The 24,518-nt window shown below is 36.6% G+C and overlaps 1 protein-coding gene across 1 annotated transcript in view; it reads left to right on the top strand.

The window, feature by feature from the left end:
• The window catches only part of ATP7A (ATPase copper transporting alpha), a 139,480-nt gene that overhangs the window by 71,930 nt on the left and 43,032 nt on the right, over positions 1–24,518 (top strand). Inside the window, exons 3-5 of the mRNA XM_060002413.1 lie at positions 11,152–11,641; positions 12,172–12,897; positions 18,139–18,345. Coding sequence (XP_059858396.1) covers positions 11,152–11,641; positions 12,172–12,897; positions 18,139–18,345 — 1,423 coding nt within the window. The remainder of the gene's footprint in view (positions 1–11,151; positions 11,642–12,171; positions 12,898–18,138; positions 18,346–24,518) is intronic.

Here is a 24,518-nt window from a genome sequence, read left to right as displayed (position 1 = left end):
GAGATCTTGAGCAGATTGGCTTCAGTTTGTCTCGTTTTTATTACAAAACGTTGGCTAATTGGCGCATAGTGATTCTTACCACATGTGACGTGTGGTGCCAATATGTGGGCAATTCTCTTCTATATCTGAAACTCTTGATTTTTTGCATGTCTGAGTTTCATATTCATCTTGGCCAGAGAGCACAAAGTAAACTTTGTATCCATTTTACATGTATGGGAGGGAGGAAAGCAGTGTTTCTCATTTGCTTACTAAACTACACACTCTGGTCAGTTAAGACTATGTTGATGGTTGTGGCAGGGAAAGCTTTCTTTACACAGTGTAATATGCCTTCTGCTAAGTTTTCTGTCCTGTAGGCATCCATGTGAATACTTGGATATGAATTTTTCCCTTTCACGTTCTCCAAAAGTAGGATTTTCCTTTGTATTCACCATCTACCTTGGCATAACTACACTTCAGAGACTTCCTCATTGCCTCCTCCCCTCCTCCCCCCAAGGATGCTCCTGCCTTTAATTTGCTTTGGGGAGAGAGCCAAGTTGGAAAAGCTGAGAGATGACAGGTAACTTTTATTAACTATACTGCAGGTTTTCTCAAATGTGTTTATATTTAAAATACATTTATAAAAACATTTTGTAATTTTTTTCACTAATTGTAACTGTCTGAAAATCAAATGGATGTTTTTTCAATTTGCTAATTAGAAAAGAGGATGGCAAAGTAGTTCTGCAACCCGCAGTCCCAAACTTTAAAAATGAATAATTTAATTTCAGTGAATAATAAATATGGCACTTCTACTTGATTTATCCTCAAATGAAACCAATTAAACTTCCTCTGCTTGATCTAACATGGCTGGTGCTGAAGGCCAGAATAGAAGCTAAATCTTACTAATTAAGTGTCTGTGCTGATTGAAGTAAAGCTGTTTTAACCATCCAGAAACTAGTTCACAAAGTTTCTCCAAGTGATTTAGGTTCTTATTGTCTACTGACAACTAATGCGTTTTCCAAAACCCCCAACTCTCTGACAAACTATTTTTGATTATTAATTTTTTGCCAGCATATCTATGTATAACTAAAGGACTAGATTCTGTTTTGACATTTGCAAGTACATTCCTGTATAAATTTTCCCCAAAGACTGTTGCACCCCACTCATATGTAAGGCTTCTATGTTTACTGCATCTTCCCAGAATTCACCACTGCTTAATATGACCTATTTAAGGTCAGAAAAATGCAATTAAATTGGATTAAGTTGTAAAGGAAGAGTAGCAGAAATATAATATGAAAGCACTTTGTGTTATCAACAGTGATTTATATGGATCGCAGTGACAGATACTTAAGGCTATACTTTCCAGGGCACAGTCATAATTTGTTTGCTGAAAATGAAAGGAAACACACTTTTTCTGCCTTTTCCAGCTCTGCCTCTCCTTCTTTAGTCAAAAGCCCACATGATATAGAGTATACTAGTGATCTTTCCTCTTTTCTCATTCCTTTAAAAAATATTTTACTGAGTGTTGTCTTCTAGGCCCAGAGACAGATTTATGGTGATGTTAATGAAGTTTAGGTTTCAGAGCCCCTCACTGGCATTGACCAGTTCTGAGACCCTGGAAAGAGTCTTAGCAGTGTGTTCACATGGTTATCTGTTTTTGCAAAAGTAAAACATTTTGACCACAGTCCTTTAATTAAGTCCACAAAAGGTGGATTCACCTCTTTCTAGGCACCATATAGAAAATTGTCCTTGGGACTTCCCTGGCAGTCCAGTGGTTAGGAATCTGTGCTTCCACTGCAGGGGGCCACAGGTTCAATCCCTGGTCAGGGAACTAGGATCCCTCATGCCCTGCAGCGTGGCCAAAAAGAAAAAAAAAAAGAAAGAAAATTGTCCTTGTCCAATCATAATTTATAGTCATAATGCAGCCTAACATGTTAATATATAAATATTGATCACTTTTCAAGGACTGTTAAGGTTTGAAATTTCTGGATCATAGTTTGTGAGATTATAATTAAGACCAATGTGCAGTCAGTTTAGAAACCAGATTTGAATAGGACATTGTTTCGACTAAGTCAAGGAGCTCTTGTAGTGTTTGGAATAAAACTCTGATATGAAGTAATGTAATTGTGATGTTAAATTGAGTGGGGTTGCTTTATTTAAAAAATGTTACAGCGGAACAGATTAGAGCTTTAACAGAATTCAAGGAAACTGAATAGTCAAGAAGTCTCTAATTTTGGAAAAGTAGAATGAATATGATTATATGTCTTTGCAGTTTCAGCGTTTAAATACATTTTGGGAATTGTGTCTTAAATTGTGAAGTTTATAAATGAGTGTAATACTCTTGTTCTGCCAGTGTCAAGACTGTAGACTTTAAAGGGATTAACCTGAAGGTTTATTTAATCACCCCAGTGGTCTGTTCAGGGGAAAAATAAAATGGGCAGATAATGTGAAGGTCTTTCTCTGGGATTGTCTGGCCTTTTGAAAGTGGTAATGTAAAATAAATTTAATTAGATATAAGTACTGAATGGCTCTAAAGGTTAATGCCTTATTAACAAATTACTTTGTCCTTGAAATTTAACTGCATTTTGAGTGCTTTTTCCCTTTACTCAGTTAAAGGCTGCAGTCCATTTTCCTAATACAGACTATCCTTTAAAAAAATGACCACCTAGGGAATTCCCTGGTGGTCCAGTGGTTAGGACTTGGCACTTTCACTGCAGAGGGCCAGGGTTCAATCCCTGGTCAGGGAACTAAGATCCCACAAGCTGCACAACATCGCCAAAAAACCCCTTAAAAGTAACTTTAAAAAAAATTATTGGAAAAATAACACATGTCCAGAGTAAAATCCCCTTCCCAAAAGAAACCAGTTATCAGTTTAGTATGTGTAGATTCTTCCAGAAATAGACTCTGAATATAAAATGATTTACATGTATATATCTATATGTGTGTGTTTATACAGTTGACCCTTGAACAACACGGGTTTGAACTGCACAGGTCCACTTATACATGGATATTTTTCAAAAAATATGAACTGTGGTACTACATGATCAATGGTTGGTTGAATCCGAGGGTGTGGAACTGAGGATACAGAGGGCCAACTGTAAAGTTATACATGGATTTTCAATAGCCTCAGGGGTGGGGCGCCCTTAATTCCCCCAATTGCTTGTTGTTTAAGGGTCAACTGTATATATGTGTGTGTGTTTGTGTATGTGTGTATCCCCTTTTTATATAAATGGAAGCATACTATATACACACTGTTCTATACTTTGCTTTTTTCACTTAGCAAATACATCTTAGATACTGTTCCCTATCAGCATATAGAAATCAATCTTTTTGTTTCTATTTGGAACTTTCTCCCCCTAACTTTTGCTATGGCAAATGATGATGGTACACTGAACATTTCTTTTTTCAAACACCATGTTAGAGTGATATAGGCATTTTGCCTTATATAAATTCTTAGGTAATACTCGTCCATCCATGAAGATGCAGACAGTTATTCAAAGAGGCTTATGTTTCTGATTTAGTTGAACTTTATCCCAAGGATCAAAGAAATGTCAAATCCAAGGTAGAAACTAGCAGTGGAGGAATGATGTAAAGAGGGACTTTCACTATTTCCTTTCTTTGTATTTAAGTTGTTATAATGAATAATCATGCATTGGTTGTATAATTTTTAAAAAAATTAACATATTTATTTATTTATTTTGGCTGCGCCAGGTCTTAGTTGCAGCACGCGGGATTTTTAGTTGCGGCATGCATGCGGGATCTAGTTCCCTGATCAGGGATCGAGCCTGGACCCCCTGCATTGGGAGCGAGGAGTCTTACCCACTGGACCACTGGGGAAGTCCCAGTTGTATAATTTTTGAAGCAAAATAAAATTATATTAGCAATGAAAATTCTGACAAAGCACTCAGTTTACAGAAAAACAATGCTACAACTTAAACTAACAAAATCTCCACATCTTTTTCATTTTCAAGCATTTGGCTTTTAAATTTTTAGATTGGTTTTGGGCTATTTTCTTAGTCTCTTAAGAAATTGTCTTTTGCTAGTTCATACATTGATTTAATAATTTTAAGTGGTAACCTTTATTTAGGTTGGTCAAATAGGATAAATATTAATATAACTTGATGGCTTACTCTTATCTTACTTTAATTTTCAGTATGCTATATTGAAGCATCAAAGTAGAGTGTTAATATATATACATTATTTTTTCAACAAACAATAATAGAATTTGTATTCAGACATATGTAATATAAATAAGATTCCTATTATGTATTTTATATAGTTTTTAGTTGTCAAAATTCTGGGAGGAGAATCAAACATATTAGAAAGTCAAGATTATTGTAAATCATTTTACTTTTCTGACTTTAGTCTGAAAAATGACAGAATCCTTTCAAGCTCTCAAAAACCTCTGAATCACTCTATGTTGAGTTGTTATGAAAATGTTAGAAAGTGGGCTTTAAACCCTTTGAAGACACCCCCACTGGCTGAGTAGCATGCTAATCTGAATTTATGATGACATATAAATTAATTCCTGGGAGGATAAAAAGGAATTTCAGTGTGCTGAAACTTTAGCAAAGGACCTTTCCCAAAGTGGTTTTTGAAAATGGGGAAATGTTAGAATGTAGTAATTGTCAAATCCTGCTAAAAACCCAAAGAAATATATTCTCTAAATTATTTTTTATTTAAACTGGTATGGGAGTAGACATGAAATGTGTGGGGGGAAAGTAAACATAGAACTAAAATTTGGTTCACACACTAGAAATATTTCCTACTTTTCAGGTGTTTTTATTTATGTCACACATTGCTCAAAGCATAGGCATAGAATTTTAGTTTTTCAAGGAAATTGAAGATCATCTAGCCTCACCATTTATAGATGGAAAGAACATGGACTTTGGAGTTAAATCGACCTACGTTTGAATCCTAGCTCTTTCGTTTTCTTGCTGGGTTTCTTGGGCAATTTATTCAATTTCCTAGCCTTCAGATAGGAAATTGGATCACTTTTTATAATCTGTAATTATAAAAGTATACAGAAAACACATGCAGATAAAGTATACGGTGCTTGACTTGCAAGGTTTAGACATTTCAGCAGACAAAGAGCTCCATTAAAATAATGGATCTTTACAATTCCTATGGACAATGAGCACCCTTTACACCACTGTTAATGCTATTGAGGCCACAGAGTACGTTTGATTTGTTCTCTTCAACTCCTACCTTCATCTAAATATAGTGAACAGTCCTCCATCTTGAGTCCTTCATAGGAGCCACATTCATAACTTGTAGACTGTTAGATGTTTATTTTCAGAGGAACTATTGATAAAATAGAAAAATAGTTTCTCTGGGAAAAAAAAACAGAACAACAACATTGATTCCTACTGAAAGATTCTGAGAAAGAGAAGCTGTTGAAACTTTCGAGCACTGTGGGGAATAGGCGAAAGTGGTTTACATTGGTGGGGATCATGTGAAAGGAGAGTGGCACAGACCCAGAATCAGACAGACTGCTGCCAGCAATTCCTGGCTCTACGGAGTCTGTGCCTGCTTTTGCTCACCGTTGGACCCCTAGCAAGCTAGCACGGTGCTGGGAACATAATAGGTACTCAGTAAATATTTGTTAAATAAATAAATGCTATTTTAGCTTCTTGCCCAAGGATTTGGCATCCAGAACAGTATTGTGATAATCACTATGTGAATTTCCTCTTAAAAGAAGCAAAGGTGCTGCCTGTTTTTGTTTCCTTTGAGACCTTAGGCTTGAACAGTCTCTTTGATATCTAAAATTCAGAGGAAAAGTTGAGTGCTGTTATCCCAAAGGGGAACATTTTTGTGCTAGGTGTGGTCGATCCAGCTTTAAAACACACAAATGGAAGCTACTAAATAAGGAAGTGTTTTCTGGTTTGCAGCATGAAAACAACATAGGATAATACAACTTTTTTGTGTAGTATTTTATATACATAGTTTCCTTATTTTTTTATGTCTTTTATAAATAGAAGACAGGCTATAGCAGTAGAAAGTATAGCAAACCATGTAGTGACAAAGTGATTTTTGCTTTAAAAATCAGCTTTAAGAACAGTTTCTCATAGCTAGTGGGAAGCAGCCACATGACACAGGGAGATCAGCTCTGTGCTTTGTGAGCACCTACAGGGGTGGGGTAGGGAGGGTGGGATGGAGACGCAAGAGGGAGGAGATATGGGGATATATGTATATGTATAGCTGATTCACTTTGTTATAAAGCAGAAACTAACACAACAATGTAAAGCAATTATACTCCAATAAAGATGTTAAAAAAAAAACTTTCTCATTGCGTATGTTGGTAAATTGAAATTGTGAGGGGAGGATAAGCTCAAAACCAGGTCTTGTTTAAAAGATACCAGATACAATGTATTTAAACATAAAGGGAAAAAAAATCCCCTTCCCTTTTTTAAAAGTTTGGCGATTTATCATAAAAAGTATAGTAGTACATAGAGTAGTACTGTCCAATGGAATATTCTGTAATGATGATAATGTTCTGTACCTACTCTGTCCCATATGGCAGCTACATTGGCCACTGAACACTAGAAATGTGGCTAATGCAATTGAGGAACTGAATTTTTAATCTCTTAATTTTTTTGTTTTTAAAATTATACCAAAATATTGACTTCTTTTTGGTATATAGTTCTATCAGTTTTGTTTGTTTGTTTTTAGGTTTGGTAAATTTTAACACATGTATAGATTCTTTTAACTACCCCCACAACCAGGACAGCACAGTTCTATCACTCACGTCACTCCAAAATGATTCTTCACTAAATGCAAATATAACTATATCATTCCCCTGCTTAACTTTTCCATGGCTCTCTATTACCTACAGGATAAATTACAGACTATTATTGGCATACAAGAGGCCCCATAATAAAGCAGTTGCCTAATTCTGCAAGCCTGTCATCTTTCTCTACTTTTGTGTTTCCATTTGTCATAAATTCTCTGCTTCATGTATCCTTGCTGATTTCTGGTTTTCCTTTAACACTCAGGTATTATCTCCTCTAAGAAGCCTTTTTTGACACATATTCCTAGGAATGAATGGGTGTCCGTTTTCTCTATCCTCTATTCTAGTATTGCTCCCTGTGACTGTGTCATGATCAGCTTTGTATCATGAGAATCTCAGTTCCTGGCACATATAATAAGTGCTTGATAGGAACTTACCTGGTGGTGCAGTGGTTAAGAATCTGCCTGCCAGTGCAGGGGACTCGGGTTCGATCCCTGGTCCAGGAAGATCCCACATGCTGCAGAGCAACTAAGCCCATGCTCCACAACTACTGAGCCTGTGCCCTAGAGCCCGCAAGCCACAACTACTGAGCCTGTGTGCCACAACTACTGAAACCCTTGCACCTAGAGCCTGTGCTCCGCAACAAGAGAAGCCACCACAGTGAGAAGCCCGCTCATCGCAACAAAGAGTAGCCCCCGCTTGCTGCAACTAGAGGAAGCCCGTGCGCAGCAATGAAGACCCAATGCAGCCAAAAATAAATAAATGCTTGATAAATATTCATTGTTCAGTGTTTACTTTTATATGACTTGCTGCTGCAAAGAACTACTTTCCTGTCTATTTACTCATATGATCCTTATAACAACCCTGGAAGATAATAGGGCACATTTCTTCATTTTTCAGACTGTAGAACTAATGAGTGTGGTTGACTAATTGGCGAATTGACACTGGAGCTCAAACCTTCTGACTCCCAATCCAGTTTGTGTGTGTGTGTGTGTGACTACTTCATAAATCTTTGTAACCTGTTAGCAAAAGAGATGCAGGGTAAGATGTCCCGGTAGTAGTTAAATTTATATACAGTTGCTGAGCTTTAAGAATACAATCATTGTTTTTATAATCAAATCAGGCAGAACAATAAAGATGTTCTTATTTTGAACAAAAATAATACTAGACTGTAGTGACTTAGAAGGTTATAGAAATATTTGCTGCAAAACCCTATGAATGTTGCCAGCATGTTTATACCTTTTCTTGCCAACAAAGTTGTCTTAATTGAACATTTTAAAACTTTAAACTTAATATCAAATTTGTTTTCTGTAGCTGATCCTGTTTCCTATATTAACTTTTGAATTGGTAGAGTGTGGAGTGTTGGAATAAGTTGTGAAAGGAGATGGAAGAAAGAGTACTTTGTTCTCTGTTATGAAATTCTAGGGCACGTTTTGTCTATGTACGTTTCAAATGCCTGATCAGTACATTAGTCACGTATACCTACATAGAGCTTTACCATTCCTGTAGGTACACAAGACATTTTGTGTTTCTTTCCAAAGAGAATAGTAAAGATAAGAACTATTAGAGAACCTCCATTTGAATTATTTGTTTCGTTCCTTTTTTTAATATGGTTTTTATTCTTCAATTTGTTAATATGGTGTATCACATTTATTGATTTGCATATATTGAAGAATCCTTGCATCCTGGGATAAATCCCACTTGATCATGGAGTATGATCCTGTTAATGTGTTGTTGGATTCTGTTTGCTAGTATTTTGTTGAGGATGTTTGCATCTATATTCATCAGTGATATTGGACTGTAATTTTCTTTTTCTGTAGTATCTATGTCTGGTTTTGGCATCAGGGTGATGGTGGCCTCATAGAATGAGTTTGGGAGTGTTCCTTCCTCTGCAAGTTTTTGGAAGAGTTTGAGAAGGATGGGTGTTAGCTCTTCTCTAAATGTTTGATAGAATTCACCTGTGTAGCTATCTGGTCCCAGACTTTTGTTTGTTGGGGAGATTTTTATTTACAGTTTCAATTTCATTACTTGTGATTGGTCTGTTCATATTTTCTCTTTCTTCCTGGTTCAGTCTTGGAAGGTTATACCTTTCTAAGAATTTGTCCATTTCTTCCAGGTTGTCCATTTTATTGGCATAGAGTTGCTTGTAGTAGTCTCTTAGGATGCTTTGTATTTCTTCACTGTCTGTTGTAACTTCTCCTTTTTCATTTCTAATTTTATTGATTTGAGTCCTCTCCCTCTTTTTCTTGATGAGTTTGGCAAATGGTTTATCAATTTTGTTTATCTTCTCAAAGAGCCAGCTTTTACTTTTATTGATCTTTGCTATTGTTTTCTTTGTTTCTATTTCATTTATTTCTGCTCTGATTTTTATGATTTATTTCCTTCTGCTTACTTTGGGTTTTGTTTGTTCTTCTTTCTCTACTTCCTTTAGGTATAAGGTTAGATTGTTTATTTGAGATTTTTCTTGTTTCTTGAGGTAGGCTTGTAGAGCTATAAACTTCCCTCTTACAACTGCTTTTGCTGCATCCCATAGGTTTTGGTTTGTCGTGTTTTCATTGTCATTTGTCTCTAGGTATTTTTTGATTTCCTCTTTGATTTCTTCAGTGATCGCTTGGTTATTTAGTAATGTATTGTTTAACCTCCATGTGTTTGTGTTTTTTTCCCTGTAATTGATTTCTAATCTCATAGTGTTGGGGTGAGAAAAGATGCTTGATATGATTTCAATTTTCTTAAATTTACTGAGGCTTGATTTGTGACACAGGATGTGATCTATCCTGGAGAATGTTCCATGTGCACTTGAGAAGAAAGTGTAATCTGCTGTTTTTGAATGTAATGCCCTATAAATATCAGTTAAATCTATCTGGTCTATTGTGTCATTTAAAGCTTGTGTTTCCTTATGAATTTTCTGTTTGGATGATCTGTCCATTGGTGTAAGTGAGGTGTTAAAGTCCCCCACTATTATTGTGTCACTGTTGATTTCCTCTTTTATAGCTGTTAGCAGTTGCCTTATGTATTGAGGTGCTCCTATGTTGGGTACATATATATTTATAATTGTTATATCTTCTTTTTGGATTGATCCCTTGATCATTATGTAGTGTCCTTCCTTGTCTCTTGTAACATTCTCTATTTTAAAGTCTATTTTATCTGATATGAGTATTGCTACTCCAGCTTTCTTTTGATTTCCATTTGCATGGAATATCTTTTTCCATCCCCTCACTTTCAGTCTGTATGTGTCCCTAGGTCTGAAGTGGGTCTCTTGTAGACAGCATATATATGGGTCTTGTTTTTGTATCCATTCATCAAGCCTGTGTCTTTTGGTTGGAGCAGTTAATCCATTCATGTTTAAGGTAATTATCAATATGTATGTTCCTATTACCATTTTCTTAATCGTTTTGGGTTTGTTTTTGTAGGTCCTTTTCTTCTCTTGTGTTTTGCACTTAGAGAAGTTCCTTTAGCATTTGTCGTAGAGCTGGTTTGGTGGTGCTGAATTCTCTTAGCTTTTGGTTGTCTGTAAAGCTTTTGATTTCTCCATTGAATCTGAATGAGATCCTTGCTGGGTAGAGTAATCTTGGTTGTAGGTTTTTCCCTTTCATCACTTTAAGTATATCATGCCATTCCCTTCTGGCTTGTAGAGTTTCTGCTGAGAAATCAGCTGTTATCCTTATGGGAGTTCCCTTGTATGTTATTTGTCATTTTCCCCTTGCTGCTTTCAATAATTTTTCTTTGTCTTTAACTTTTGATAGTTTGATTACTATGTGTCTCCGCATGTTTCTCTTTGGGTTTATCCTGTATGGGACTGTCTGTGCTTCCTGGACTTGAGTGGCTCTTTCCTTTCCCTTGTTAGGAATGTTTTTGACTATAATCTCTTCAAATATTTTCTTGGGTCCTTCTCTCTTTCTTCTCCTTCTGGGACCCGTATAATGCAAATGTTGTTGAGCTTAATGTTGTCCCAGAGATCTCTTAGGCTGTCTTCATTTCTTTTCATTCTTTTTTCTTTATTCTGTTCCATGGCAGTGATTTCCATCATTCTGTCCTCCAGGTCACTTATCTGTTCTTCTGCCTCAGTTATTCTGCTATTGATTCCTTCTAGTGTAATTTTCATTTCAGTTATTGTATTGTTCATCTCTGTTTGTTTTTTAATTCTTCTAGGTTTTTGTTAAACACTTCTTGCATCTTCTCGATCTTTGCCTCCATTCTTTTTTGAGGTCCTGGATTATCTTCACTATCATTATTCTGAATTCTTTTTCTAGAAGGTTGCCTATCTCCACTTCATTTAGTTGTTTTTCTGGGGTTTTATCTTGTTCCGTCATCTGGTAAATAGCCCTCTGCCTTTTCATCTTGTCTATCTATTTGTTTCATTCTTGTCGGTGGTGAGATGATTGATATTTTTAAGTTCCATGTCATGTAATTTAATTAAACTGACTTCTGAAATTTCCTTCTGAAAGGTTTCACTGGAAGAAAAAAATGCAGCCATTATTTATGACCCTAAACTGCAGACTCCAAAGACCCTACAGGAAGCCATTGATGACATGGGCTTTGATGCTGTTCTGCACAATCCTAAGCCGCTCCCTGTTTTAACTGAGACCTTGTTTCTGACTGTTACTGCTTCACTGGCTCCGCCATGGGAGCATATCCAAAGCACATTGCTCAAGACGAAGGGTGTGACAGACATTAAAATTTCCCCTCAGCAGAGAACTGCAGTGGTGATAATAATCCCTTCTATAGTGAATGCCAGTCAGATAGTAGAGCTGGTTCCGGCTCTCAGTTTAGATCCAGGAACTCTGGAGAAAATGTCAGGAATTTGCGAAGATTTCAGTATGGCTCAAGCAGGCGAAGTCATGCTGAAGATGAAGGTGGAAGGGATGACCTGCCATTCATGTACTAGCACCATTGAAGGAAAAATTGGGAAACTGCAAGGTGTTCAGCGAATTAAAGGTAGTATGCCTAATGTTATTTGTTTGATTGATTTGCGAGGCTTAGTTTTCTGTTTTGGCCTTTTTAACTTTTGCTTTTTTTTTAAGCATGGGTTTTAAATATGTGGGACTAGAATGTTACTGCTTCATTGAAGTCTGAGGTACAGTGTATTCCCAGCATTAATGTTGGTAAAGTTAATGGTTATAAATAAAAGTTATGTGAATCTTGAACTAGCGTAAAAGGCAGCCAGGGTGGTGATTCATGAAGTTCAGGGTTCTTAACACAACATGCCGAGGGTCCTCTTGACCTCTAATATGTTTCTATTCAGGCATGCAGAAACTTGGAGACCACAAATGTAGTGGTCATATCTTTTACTTTCTTACTATTCCATATCATTAACATTTTCTGAAAAGAACAGAATTATTTTAAGAAAGGATAATGAGAACAATGAGAGAAACTGTTGTATATGGTATTGATTTGGTCGACAGAATGTTTTCTGAAGTGGCCCAGGAATGACTGAAGTAAATAATTATTTTCCTTTTATTAACTAGTTTCCCTGGACAATCAAGAAGCTACTGTTGTTTATCAACCTCATCTTATCACAGCAGAGGAAATAAAAAAGCAGATTGAAGCTGTGGGCTTTCCAGCATTCATCAAAAAACAGCCCAAGTACCTCAAACTGGGAGCTATTGATATAGAACGTCTAAAGAACACACCAGTCAAATCCTCAGAAGGATCACAGCAAAGGAGTCCATCATATACCAATAATTCAACAGTCATTTTCATCATAGATGGCATGCACTGTAAATCATGTGTGTCAAATATTGAAAATGCTTTATCTACACTCCAGTATGTAAGCAGTGTAGTCGTTTCTTTAGAGAATAGAACTGCCACAGTAAAGTACAAGGCAAGTTTAGTCACTCCAGAAACTCTGAGAAAAGCAATAGAGGCCATATCACCAGGGCAATATAGAGTTAGTAGTACAAATGAAATTGAGAGTACTTCAAACTCTCCCTCCAGCTCATCTCTTCAAAAGAGTCCTTTGAACATAGTTAGCCAACCTCTGACTCAAGAAACCGTGATAAACATTGATGGCATGACTTGTAATTCTTGTGTGCAGTCTATTGAGGGTGTCATATTAAAAAAGGCAGGTGTAAAATCCATACGAGTATCACTTGCAAATGGCAAAGGGATTGTTGAGTATGATCCTTTACTAACCTGTCCAGAAACCTTGAGAGAAGCAATAGAAGACATGGGATTTGATGCTTCCTTGTCAGGTAATATCATTTTTTTCTTTGATTCCTTTAATGTTCTTTTATTAACACTTTGCTGGTTCTTTTGGCTTTTATCAATGAGAAATGAGTAATAGGCACTGCTATTCCACTTTTTGGAAATAAGACATATGGAAGTAGTCAGCAGTGTATACAAGGATGCATAAGGATGTTTGCCTAATTATTTATAATATTTAAAAACTAGAAACATTAAATAAAGCATGATACCTTCATATGATGAAATGCTAAGCAGCCATAAAAAATTATGGTATTGAAGATACTTAATGCCACGGGAAAGTGTCTGAGATATTTTGTTAACTGAAAAAAAAGCAAGCAAAAAAGCTGTATGTTCAGTATGATCAAAATTTTATAAACACATGTATAAGGATTTATACCATGTATACGTTATTTATGTATATGAATGAATAAAATTCCTGGTAGGACATGAACTAAATTTTAACAGTAGTTATTTGTGAGTGTAGTTATTTGTGAGTGGTAGGATAAAGGTGATATTTTGTTTTCAATTTGCTTTCTTATGTATTTTAAGTTTGTGTGTGTGTGTGTGACAAGGATGTATGTATGTTTGTTTGTATGTATTTTTGTATATATAATATAGGAGAAGCAAATGTTATTTTAAAAAGAAAAAAGTAGAAATAAATAATAGAATTTTAACTGTAGTTTTGAATTTAGGCATTCAAATGAACCTGACTCTAGAACTGGCCCAAAGTCTTCCTGTTTCCTGGCAGCACTTACTTTGAACTAAAACCAAAGACGTATATCCAATGGAATTTGCCCATGTGAACTTGTTTTAAACTAGAATTGAACCTTGCCTTGAATTAAACTGGAAATTCCCTAAATGAAATTTCTTGCTGTAAATAACAATGGAAAAGTTGAATAACTAATTTCTAGACAATGTCATTAACCTTTGCTCTTCTGATCAGAATGAAAGATATCAAATAGCAGTGTTCTCTTTTCAAGCTCACTAAAACTGAGAAGCATAAAAAATTAGTCACATGCTCAAATTATTATGGTAGATAAGTGTCAGTGGAAAAGGACCCAGAGATGTAAACGTTCTTAATTTTCATGTTCATGACAAATGGTAGAAATTATAGAACTGTCATTTCTTAAAGTCAAGATGTAGTTCACATACCATAAATTCACCCTTTTAAAGTACACAATCCAGTGGTTATTAGTATATTCATAGGAATTTGCAGCCATTACCATTATGTAATTTTAGAACATTTTTATCAGCCTCCCAAAGAAACCTCATACTGGTTAGCAGTCACTCCCCATTTCCCCTTCACCTCCCCCTAGCCCAGCCCCTTTTATCTACTGTTCTGTTTTCTGGCTTTATGAATTTGACAACTCTAAGTACCATATAAGTGGAGTCAGAATATTTGTCCCTTTGTATTTAACATATTTCACTTAGCATAATGTTTTCAAGATAACAAACGTTCATCCATGTTTGTGATATGTATCAGTACTTCATTCCTTTTTACTGCTGAATAGTATACCATTGTATGCATAGACCTCATTTTGTCTCTCCATTCATCAGTTGATGGAGATTTGGGTTGTTTCCACTCCTTGGCTATCATGAATAATGTTGTGATGAGCATTTGTTACAAGTTTTTGCATGAATATATTTTTTTATTTCTCCTGGGTATATACTAGGAGTGGAATTTCTAGGTCATATGGTGAATATGTTTAACTTTTTCAGTAACTGCCAAGCTGTTTTCCAAAATGGCTGCACCATTTTATATTCTCACTTAGAAGTCTCACTTTGATAAAGAAGATCTCAAAAGACCAAGATTCTTGTGCCTTAAAAAAGATACACACACACACATGCGCGAATATGTGTGCACACTGGAATACTACTCAGCCATAAGAAATGAAATAATGTAATTTGCAGCAACATGGATGGACCTAGAGATTATCATACTAAGTGAAGTGAGTCAAAGACAAATATCATATGATATCATTTTTATGTGGAATCTAAAAAAAATGATTCAAATGAACTTATTTACAAAACAGAAACAGACTCACAGACATAGAAAACAAACTTATGGCTACCAAAGGGGAAATGGGGGGAGAGATAAATTAGGAATTTGGGATTAACAGATACACACTACTGTATATAAAATAGATAAACAACAAGGACCCCTGTATAGCACAGGGAACTATATTCAATATCTTGTAATACCCTATAATGGAAAAGAATCTGAAAAAGATGATATATATCTGAAAAAGAATATATATATATATATATATATATATATATATATATATATATCTGGTTGATAACAAATGACTGCATTGTGTGTTTCTACTAGAGATCAGAGTTTAAGATACCACCAGAATTGTGGCTACCCATTTTCTGAATGCCAGTGTCAGTGCTGATCCAGGCTTCACAGTCTGCCACTCTGACCTGTTCCTAGAGGTACAGGGATCAGTGCATTTTGCCTTCATGTTATACCAGTCCTGGGTGGGCCATAAATGTTAAAGGAGGTAGTGAGAAAAATGGGAGGTGTTTTTTTATCATGACCATCAATCTCATCATTCTCTTAAAAAGACATAGTATGTGAAATTGTCTTCACTAACCAATGAAAGCAAACACAATACTCAAATTCCTTTTCCTTTTTTGTAACTTTTTTATCTTTAATTTCAAACTTACAGAAAAGCTACAAGAATAGTACAAAGAATTCCTGTTTACCAATTTTACTCAGATTCCACAGTTGTTAATATTTTGCCACATTTGTTTTATCATTCTCTTTGTCGACAGACAGAGACATATATTCAAACACACATTACCCACACACGTATATACCATTTTATGAATCATTTGAGAGTAAGTTGCAGACATGATGTTTATAACTGTTTTTAAGCCATTTTCTGATTATGTATTTATTCTTCATATTACTTTAGACTGAACCTGCCAGTTTTGAGGATCAGATTGGAAACCCTTTCTTGAAATTTTTGGAATCTTTTCTGATTGTTGCCTCAAGTGCAGGAGAGTCAGCCTTCCTTTTGAATTCATTTAAGCATAAGTAGTGTGGCTACAGCTTATAGAAAAGCTAATTTAAAGAAACTAGCCATTTAATTCATTGTGGCTTTTTAACACCTGTACTGCCTCTGTGGCAGATGGAAGGTTTTGCTCTTCTTGCCACACTCACTGGGGTAAAGGTCACAATTTTATGAATCTTTGTTGAGAAGTCATGCCAATGTAGCTAAAAGGGATCACCTTGGGGCTTCCCTGGTGGCGCAGTGGTTAAGAATCCGCCTGACAGTGCAGGGGACATGGGTTCGAGCCCTGGTCCGGGAAGATCCCACATGCCGCGGAGCAACTAAGCCTGTGGGCCACAACTATTGAGCCTGCGCTCTAGAGCCCGTGAGCCACAACCACAACAAGAGAAGCCACCGCAATGAGAAGCCCACGCACAGCAACGAAGAGTAGCCCCCGCTCACCGCAACTAGAGAAAGCCCACGCACAGCAACAAAGACCCAATGCAGCCAAAAAAAAAAAGGGGGGTCACCACTATGACTTATTTTAATTTAATACTGTACTTCTAGAGTGTGAAAATTGTAGATGGTATTTAGGTTACTTCTGGTACCTGAAAGAACTAAATTACTCTGGAACAAGACTTAAAGTAATTGGTAGTATAAACTTTTTTTTTCATTGTCCAAGTTCAACATTAAGTCTTGATAGTAATAATTATGAGAGAATGAATAAGCTCCTGGCTAGATTAAAATAATGTTTTTTTTCAAAGCCAAAGCTATTTCCTTTGGGCAAATGAGCCTCCTTTTTGAATTTTTGGTACTATTTGGTAAATTTTTCCTCTTTGTTCTAAATAATACTCTCGTAATCTTAATGAATATCGTTTTCTGAACTGATCCACTTAAGACCAGAGACTGACTCATTTCGGAATTGGGAGAATCTTGTCCTTTGCTATTCAGAGTGTCCTTTGCTCTACTCAGACTGACAGTACTGCCGTCACCTGGAAGCTTGTTGGAAAAGTAGAGTCTCAGGCCCCACCCTAAATGTACTAAATCAGAACCTGCATTTTAACAAGATCTTCCAGGTGATGGTATGTGTGTTAAAATTTAAGAGCCATTATTATAACTGATTTGAGAAGTCTAGATCATTATTCATTAGGGAAATGCTAAGGCTTTTGTTAAAGTTTCTTCAAAAGATGCCCTTCTTCAGCACCCTAAAAACCAACTCTGCTATGCAAACTTTCCTCTGTCGCCTAGCCAAACAGACCTGAACCAGTTTTTTGCCCAAGGGGAAGAAATAACAAGTTAGGTTAGTGGAAATTTCCACATCACTTCTTTTCCTCCTTATCTGTGCAGGAGAGTAGAAACTCTAGCTTTTTTGCATGTATTGATACATGGATGTGCAAAAGGGAATACTTTCTCCCTTCTTGGGAGGTGATTGATACTGCAGTGGATAAAGTAAAGCAGAATAACAACTTTTCTGAGACTGCAGGGGAGCTTCTTGGATGACAGAAGCTTTCCACTGTTTCACAGTCCATAAACATTCTATGGAAAGAGTCTCTGAACACTCCTTTGCGAAAAATGAATATTACTGCTGACTTACTCTTTGCCTCTTCTTCCATTGTCCACAAAGGCATTTTAATTTTAAAAATACGATATATTGGTGTTAAAAGTTCAAACATACAGAAGTGTCTGTAGAGGAAGTTTGTTCATCTGTCTGTTATTCTGTTCCTGCTTTAACCCCATTCCCCAGAAGGAGCCACCATTAATAGTTTGGTATGTACCCTCCTAGGCTTTCTTTTGCAGGTTCTCATATATACACTAACAATTTTTAAATGACATTATACTTCAATGCTGTTTTGCCGACTGCTTTTGGTTCCACTTACTATATCACGAATTGCTTTACTGCCAGTATGTAAATTGTTAACATAATGATAAAAATTCATGATAAAAATAAGAGCTATCTATTAACAAACCATTGTCTACTCGGGTTTGGGGTAGAGATAATGGCTTGAAGATATTGATGTATAGTTTTGTTTATTCAGTTAGTTCAGATTTTCCCGAGAATTGGGATGGGCAGTGTTGAACTTGGAAGTCACTTCCTAGAAAGTGTAGAGATAACATTGCACTGGGCTCTAGGTCCATTACAATTTTAAAGGAGTGGATTGACAGTGCCAGGTGGTGTGGATTGTGATGAGTGACGAGGATGCAGCTGGAGAATACCTCAAATGAAAAGAATCTTTTCCTGTCCACCAGATACAAATGAGCCACTGGTAGTAATAGCTCAGTCCTCATCGGAAATGCCACTTTTGACCTCAACTAATGAATTTCATACCAAAATGATGACACCAATTCATGACAAAGAGGAGGCAAAGACTTCATCTAAGTGTTACATACAGGTCACTGGTATGACTTGTGCTTCCTGTGTAGCAAACATTGAACGGAATTTAAGACGAGAAGAAGGTAAGACACTCTTAAAGCCTGTTGTTTTATGTATTAGTTTGAGGACTCTGTCCTTTTTGTCCTCTTATGTGTTTTGTAACCATGTTTATGACTCTTGCCAAGGCCTCATAAAGACTATCAGTGATTTTCAGGACAACCTTGACTTCCTGACAACCAGTTTTTGTTAGTGTTTTGTTCCCTTAGATATAGTTCCTGTCTTGTTTACCTCATGGCCACATTTTAATATCAATGAAGTTTGTAGTCAAATAGCAAAAGGAAATACATAAGATTACTATTCCTTATGGACCTTGGCTGCAATGGATGTTAAGAAACATGAATTTTCTGATAAAGTTATGCTTAAAACTAACAACTACAATCCATAAGTTTCAATATTACTATATCCAGGCCAAGCACTGGACCAAAGCCAAGTTTGTTTAGAATTGTTCTCTTCCAACAATTTGATCACTGATCTTTGCTTGCAGTAAAAGTGTTCAAAAGTTACTTAATATTGTGTACAAGTTGTCATTTTAGGTTACAAATTCTTAGAATAGCTATAATACATATATATATTTAATTTTTGAATTTTATTTTATTTTTTATACAGCAGGCGCTTATTAGTTATCCATTTTATACATATTAGTGTATATATGTCAATCCCAATCTCTCAATTCATCACACCACCACCCCCTCACCACTTTCCGTCCTTGGTGTCTATACGTTGTTCTCTGCATCTGTGTCTCAACTTCTGCCCTGCAAACTGGTTCATCTGCACCATTTTTCTAGGTTCCACATATATGCATTAATATACGATATTTGTTTTTCTCTTTCTGACTTACTTCACTGTGCTTGACAGCCTCTACATCCATCCACGTCTCTACAAATGACCCGATTTCATTCCTTTTTATGGCTGAGTAATATTCCCTTGTATATATGTACCACATCTTCTTTATCCATTTGTCTGTTGATAGGCATTTAGGTTGCTTCCATGACCTGGCTATTGTAAATAGTGCTGCAATGAACATTGGGGTGCATGTGTCTTTTTGAATTATGGTTTTCTCTGTGTATATGCCCAGTAGTGGGATTGCTGGGTCATATGGCATTCTATTTTTAGTTTTTTAAGGAACCTCCATACTGTTCTCCATAGTGGCTATATCAATTTACATTCCCACCAACAGTGCAAGAGGGTTCCGTTTTCTCCACAGCCTCTCCAGCACTTATTGTTTCTAGATTTTTTGATGATGGCCATTCTGACTGGTGTGAGGTGTTACCTCATTGTAGTTTTGATTTACATTTCTCTAATGATTAGTGATATTGAACATCCTCTCATGTGTTTGTTGGCCATCTGTATATTTTCTTTGGAGAAATGTCTATTTAGGTCTTCTGCCCATTTTTGGATTGGGTTCTTTGTTTTTCTTGATTTTTTTTTTTTTTTTTTTTTTTGGCGGTACGCGGACCTCTCACTGCTGCGGCCTCTTCCGTTGTGGAGCACAGGCTCTGGACGTGCAGGCTCAGTGGCCATGGCTCACGGGCCTAGCCACTCTGTGGCATTTGGGATCCTCCCGGACCGGGGCACGAACCTGTGTCCCCTGCATCGGCAGGCGGACTCTCAACCACTGTGCCACCAGGGAAGCCCTGTTTTTCTTGATACTGAGCTGCATGAGCTGCTTGTATATTTCGGAGATTAATCCTTTGTCACTTGCTTCGTTTGCAAATATTTTCTCCCATTCTGAGGGTTGTCTTTGTGTCTTGTTTGTAGTTTCCTTTGATTTGCAAAAGCTTTTAACTATCATTCGGTCCCATTTGTTTATTTTTGTTTTTATTTCCATTACTCTAAGAGGTGGATCAAAAAAGATCTTGCTGCGATTTATGTCAAAGAGTGTTCTTCCTGTGTTTTCCTCTAAGAGTTTTATAGTGTCTGGTCTTACATTTAGGTCTTTAATCCATTTTGAGTTTATTTTTGTGTGTGGTGTTAGGGAGTGTTCTAGTTTCATTCTTTTACATGTAGCTGTCCAGTTTTCCCAGCACCAATTATTGAAGACACTGTCTTTTCTCCACTGTATATCCTTGTCTCCTTTGTCATAGATTAGTTAACCATAGGTGTGTGGGTTTATCTCTGGGCTTTCTGTCCTGTTCCATTGATCTATATTTATGTTTTTGTGCCAGTACCATATTGTCTTGATTACTGTCCCTTTATAGTATAATCTGAAGTCAAGGAGCCCGATTCCTCCAGCTCCGTTTTTTCCCTCAAGACTACTTTGGCTATAAGGGGTCTTTTGTGTCTCCATACAAATTTTAAGATTTTTTGTTCTAGTTCTGTAAAAAAATGCTATTGGTAATTTGATAGAGATTGCATTGAATCTGTAGATTACTTTGGGTAGTATAGTCATTTTCACAATATTGATTCTTCCAATCCAAGAACATGGTGTATCTGTCCATCTGTTTGTATCACCTTTAATTTCTTTCATCACTGTCTTATAGTTTTCTGCATACAGGTCTTTTGTTTCCCTAGGTAGGTTTATTCCTAGGTATTCTATTCTTTTTCTTGCAATGGTAAATGGGAGTGTTTCCTCAATTTATCTTTCTGATCTTTTGTTGTCAGTGTATAGGAATGCAAGAGATTTCTGTCCATTAATTTTGTATCCTGCTACTTTACCAAATTCATTGTTTAGCTCTAGTAGTTTTCTGGTAGCATCTTTAGGATTCTCTATGTAGAGTATCATGTCATTGGCAAACAGTGACAGTTTTACTTCTTCTTTTCCAACTTATATTCCTTTTATTTCTTTTTCTTCTCTGATTGCCGTGGCTAGGACTTCCAAAACTGTGTTGAATAATAGTGGCAAGAGCGGTCATCCTTCTCTTGTTCCTGATCTTAGAGGAAATGGTTTCAGTTTTTCACCATTGAGAATGATGTTTGCTGTGGGTTTGTCGTATATGGCCTTTATTATGTTGAGGTAGGTTCCCTCTCTGCCCACTTTCTGGAGAGTTTTTATCCTAAATGGGTGTTGAATTTTGTCAAAAGCTTTTTCTGCATCCATTGAGATGATCCTATGGTTTTTATTTTTCAATTTGTTAATATGGTGTATCACATTGATTGATTTGCATATATTGAAGAATCCTTGCATCCCTGAGATAAATCCCACTTGATCATGGTGTGTGATCCTTTTAATGTGTTGTTGGATTCTGTTTGCTAGTATTTTGTTGAGGATGTTTGCATGTATATTCATGAGTGATACTGGTGTGTAATTTTCTTTTTTTGTAGCATCTTTGTCTGATTTTGGTATCAGGGTGATGGTGGCCTCATAGAATGAGTTTGGGAATGTTCCTTCCCCTGTACATTTTTGGAAGAGTTTGAGAAGGATGGGTGTTAGCTCTTCTCTAAATGTTTGATAAATTCATCTGTGTAGCCATCTGGTCCTGAACTTTTGTTTTTTGGAAGATTGTTAGTCACAGTTTCAATTTCATTACTTGTGATTGGTCTGTTCATATTTTCTCTTTCTTCCTGGTTCAGTCTTGGAAGGTTATACCTTTCTAAGAATTTGTCCATTTCTTCTAGGTCGTCCATTTTATTGGCACAGAGTTGCTCGTAGTAGTCTCTCAGGATGCTTTGTATTTCTGTGGTGTCTGTTGTAACTTTTCGTTTTTCATTTCTAATTTTATTGATTTGAGTCCTCTCCCTCTTTTTCTTGATGAGTCTGGCTAATGGTTTATCAGTTTTGTTTATCTTTTCAGAGAGCCAGCTTTTAGTTTTATTGATCTTTGCTATTGTTTTCTTTGTTTCTATTTCATTTATTTCTGCTCTGATCTTTATGATTCCTTTCCTTCTGCTAACTTTGGATTTTGTTTGTTCTTCTTTCCCTAGTTCCTTTAGGTGTAAGGTTAGATTGTTTCTTTGAGATTTTTCTTGTTTCTTGAAGTAGGCTTGTATAGCTATAAACTTCCCTCGTAGAACTGCTTTTGCTGCATCCCATAGGTTTTGGGTCATCGTGTTTTCATTGTCATTTGTCTCTAGGTATTTTTTGGTTTCCTCTTTGATTTCTTCAGTGATCTCTTAGTTAGTAACATATTGTTTACCCTCCATGTGTTTGTATTTTTTACGTTTTTTTCCCTGTAATTCATTTCTAATCTCATAGGGTGGTGGTCAGAAAAGATGCTTGATATGATTTCAGTTTTCTTAAATTTACTGAGGCTTGATTTGTGATCCGAGATGTGATCAATCCTGGAGTATGTTCCATGTGCACTTGAAGGAAGTGTAATCTGCTGTTTTTGGAGGCAATGTCCTATAAATATCAATTAAATATATCTGGTCTATTGTGTCATTTAAAGTTTCTGTTTCCTTTTTAATTTTCTGTTTGGATGATCTGTCCATTGGTGTAAGTGAGGTGTTAAATTCCCCCACTATTAGTATGTTACTGTCAATTTCCTCTTTTTTGGCTGTTAGCAGTTGCCTTATGTATTGAGGTGTTCCTATGTTGGGTGCATATATATTTATAATTGTTGTCTTCTCCTTGGTTTGATTTCTTGATCATTAGGTAGTGTCCTTCCTTGTCTCTTGTAACATTTCTTTACTTTAAAGTCTATTTTATGTGATATGAGTATTGCTACTCCAGCTTTCTTTTGATTTCCATTTGCATGGAATATCTTTTTCCATCCCCTCACTTTCAGTCTGTATGTGTCCCTAGGTCTGAAGTGGGTCTCTTGTAGACAGCATATGTATGGGTCTTGTTTTTGTATCCATTCAATGAGCCTGTGTCTTTTGGTTGGAGCATTTAATCCATTCACGTTTAAGGTAATTATCAATATGTATGTTCCTTTTACCATTTTCTTAATCGTTCTGGGTTTGTTTTTGTAGGTCCTTTTCTTCTCTTATGGTTCCCACTTAGAGAATTTCCTTTAGCATTTGTTGTAGAGCTCGTTTGGTGGTGCTGAATTCTCTTAGCTTTTGGTTGTCTGTAAAGCTTTTGATTTCTCCATCCAATCTGAATGAGATCCTTGCTGGGTAGAGTAATCTTGGTTGTAGGTTTTTCCCTTTCATCACTTTAAATATATCATGCCACTCCCTTCTGGCTTGTAGAGTTTCTGCTGAGAAATCAGCTGTTAACCTTATGGGAGTTCCCTTGTATGTTATTTCTTGTTTTCCCCTTGCTGCTTTCAATAATTTTTCTTTGTCTTTAATTTTTCTTTGTCTTTAATTTTTGATAGTTTGATTACTATGTGTCTCGGCGTGTTTCTCTTTGGTTTTATCCTATATGGGACTGTCTGTGCTTCCTGGACTTGGGTGGCTCTTTCCTTTCCCATGTTAGGAATGTTTTTGACTATAATCTCTTCAAATATTTTCTTGGGTCCTTCTCTCTTTCTTCTCCTTCTGGGACCCGTATAATGCAAATGTTGTTGAGCTTAATGTTGTCCCAGAGGTCTCTTAGGCTGTCTTCATTTCTTTTCATTCTTTTTTCTTTATTCTGTTCCATGGCAGTGATTTCCATCATTCTGTCCTCCAGGTCACTTATCTGTTCTTCTGCCTCAGTTATTCTGCTATTGATTCCTTCTAGTGTAATTTTCATTTCAGTTATTGTATTGTTCATCTTTGTTTGTTTGTTCTTTAATTCTTCTAGGTGTTTGTTCTTTAATTCTTCTCGGTGTATGTTAAACATTTCTTGTGTCTTCTCAATCTGTGCCTCCATTCTTTTTCCAAGATCCTGGATCATCTTCACTATCATTATTCTGAATTCTGTTTCTGGAAGGTTGCCTATCTCCACTTCATTTAGTTGTTTTTCTGGGATTTTATCTTGTTCCTTCATCTAGTACATAGTCCTCTGCCTTTTCATCTTGTCTGCGTTTCTGTGAATGTGGTTTTTGTTCCACAGGCTGCAGGATTGTAGTTCTTCTTGCTTCTGTTGTCTGCCCTCTGGTGGATGAGGCTATCTAAGAGGCTTGAGCAAGTTTTCTGATGGGAGGGAGTTGGGTGGGTAGAGCTGGGTGCTGCTCTGGTGGGCAGAGCTCAGTTAAACTTTAATTCCCTTGTCTGCTGATGGGTGGGGCTTCGTTCCCTCCCTGTTGGTTGTTTGGCCTGAGGCGACCCAACCCTTGAGCCTACTGGGCTCTTTGGTGGGAGCAATGGCGGACTCTGCTAGGGCTCACACCAAGCAGCACTTCCCAGAACTTCTGCTGCCAGTGTCCTTGTCCTTGCTGTGAGACAC

The sequence above is a fragment of the Delphinus delphis genome, chromosome X (genome assembly GCF_949987515.2).
Source record: "Delphinus delphis chromosome X, mDelDel1.2, whole genome shotgun sequence".
Classification (NCBI taxonomy): domain Eukaryota; kingdom Metazoa; phylum Chordata; class Mammalia; order Artiodactyla; family Delphinidae; genus Delphinus; species Delphinus delphis.
The sequence above is the reverse complement of the archived record's forward strand: the minus strand, read 5'-3'. Positions and strand labels throughout refer to the sequence as shown.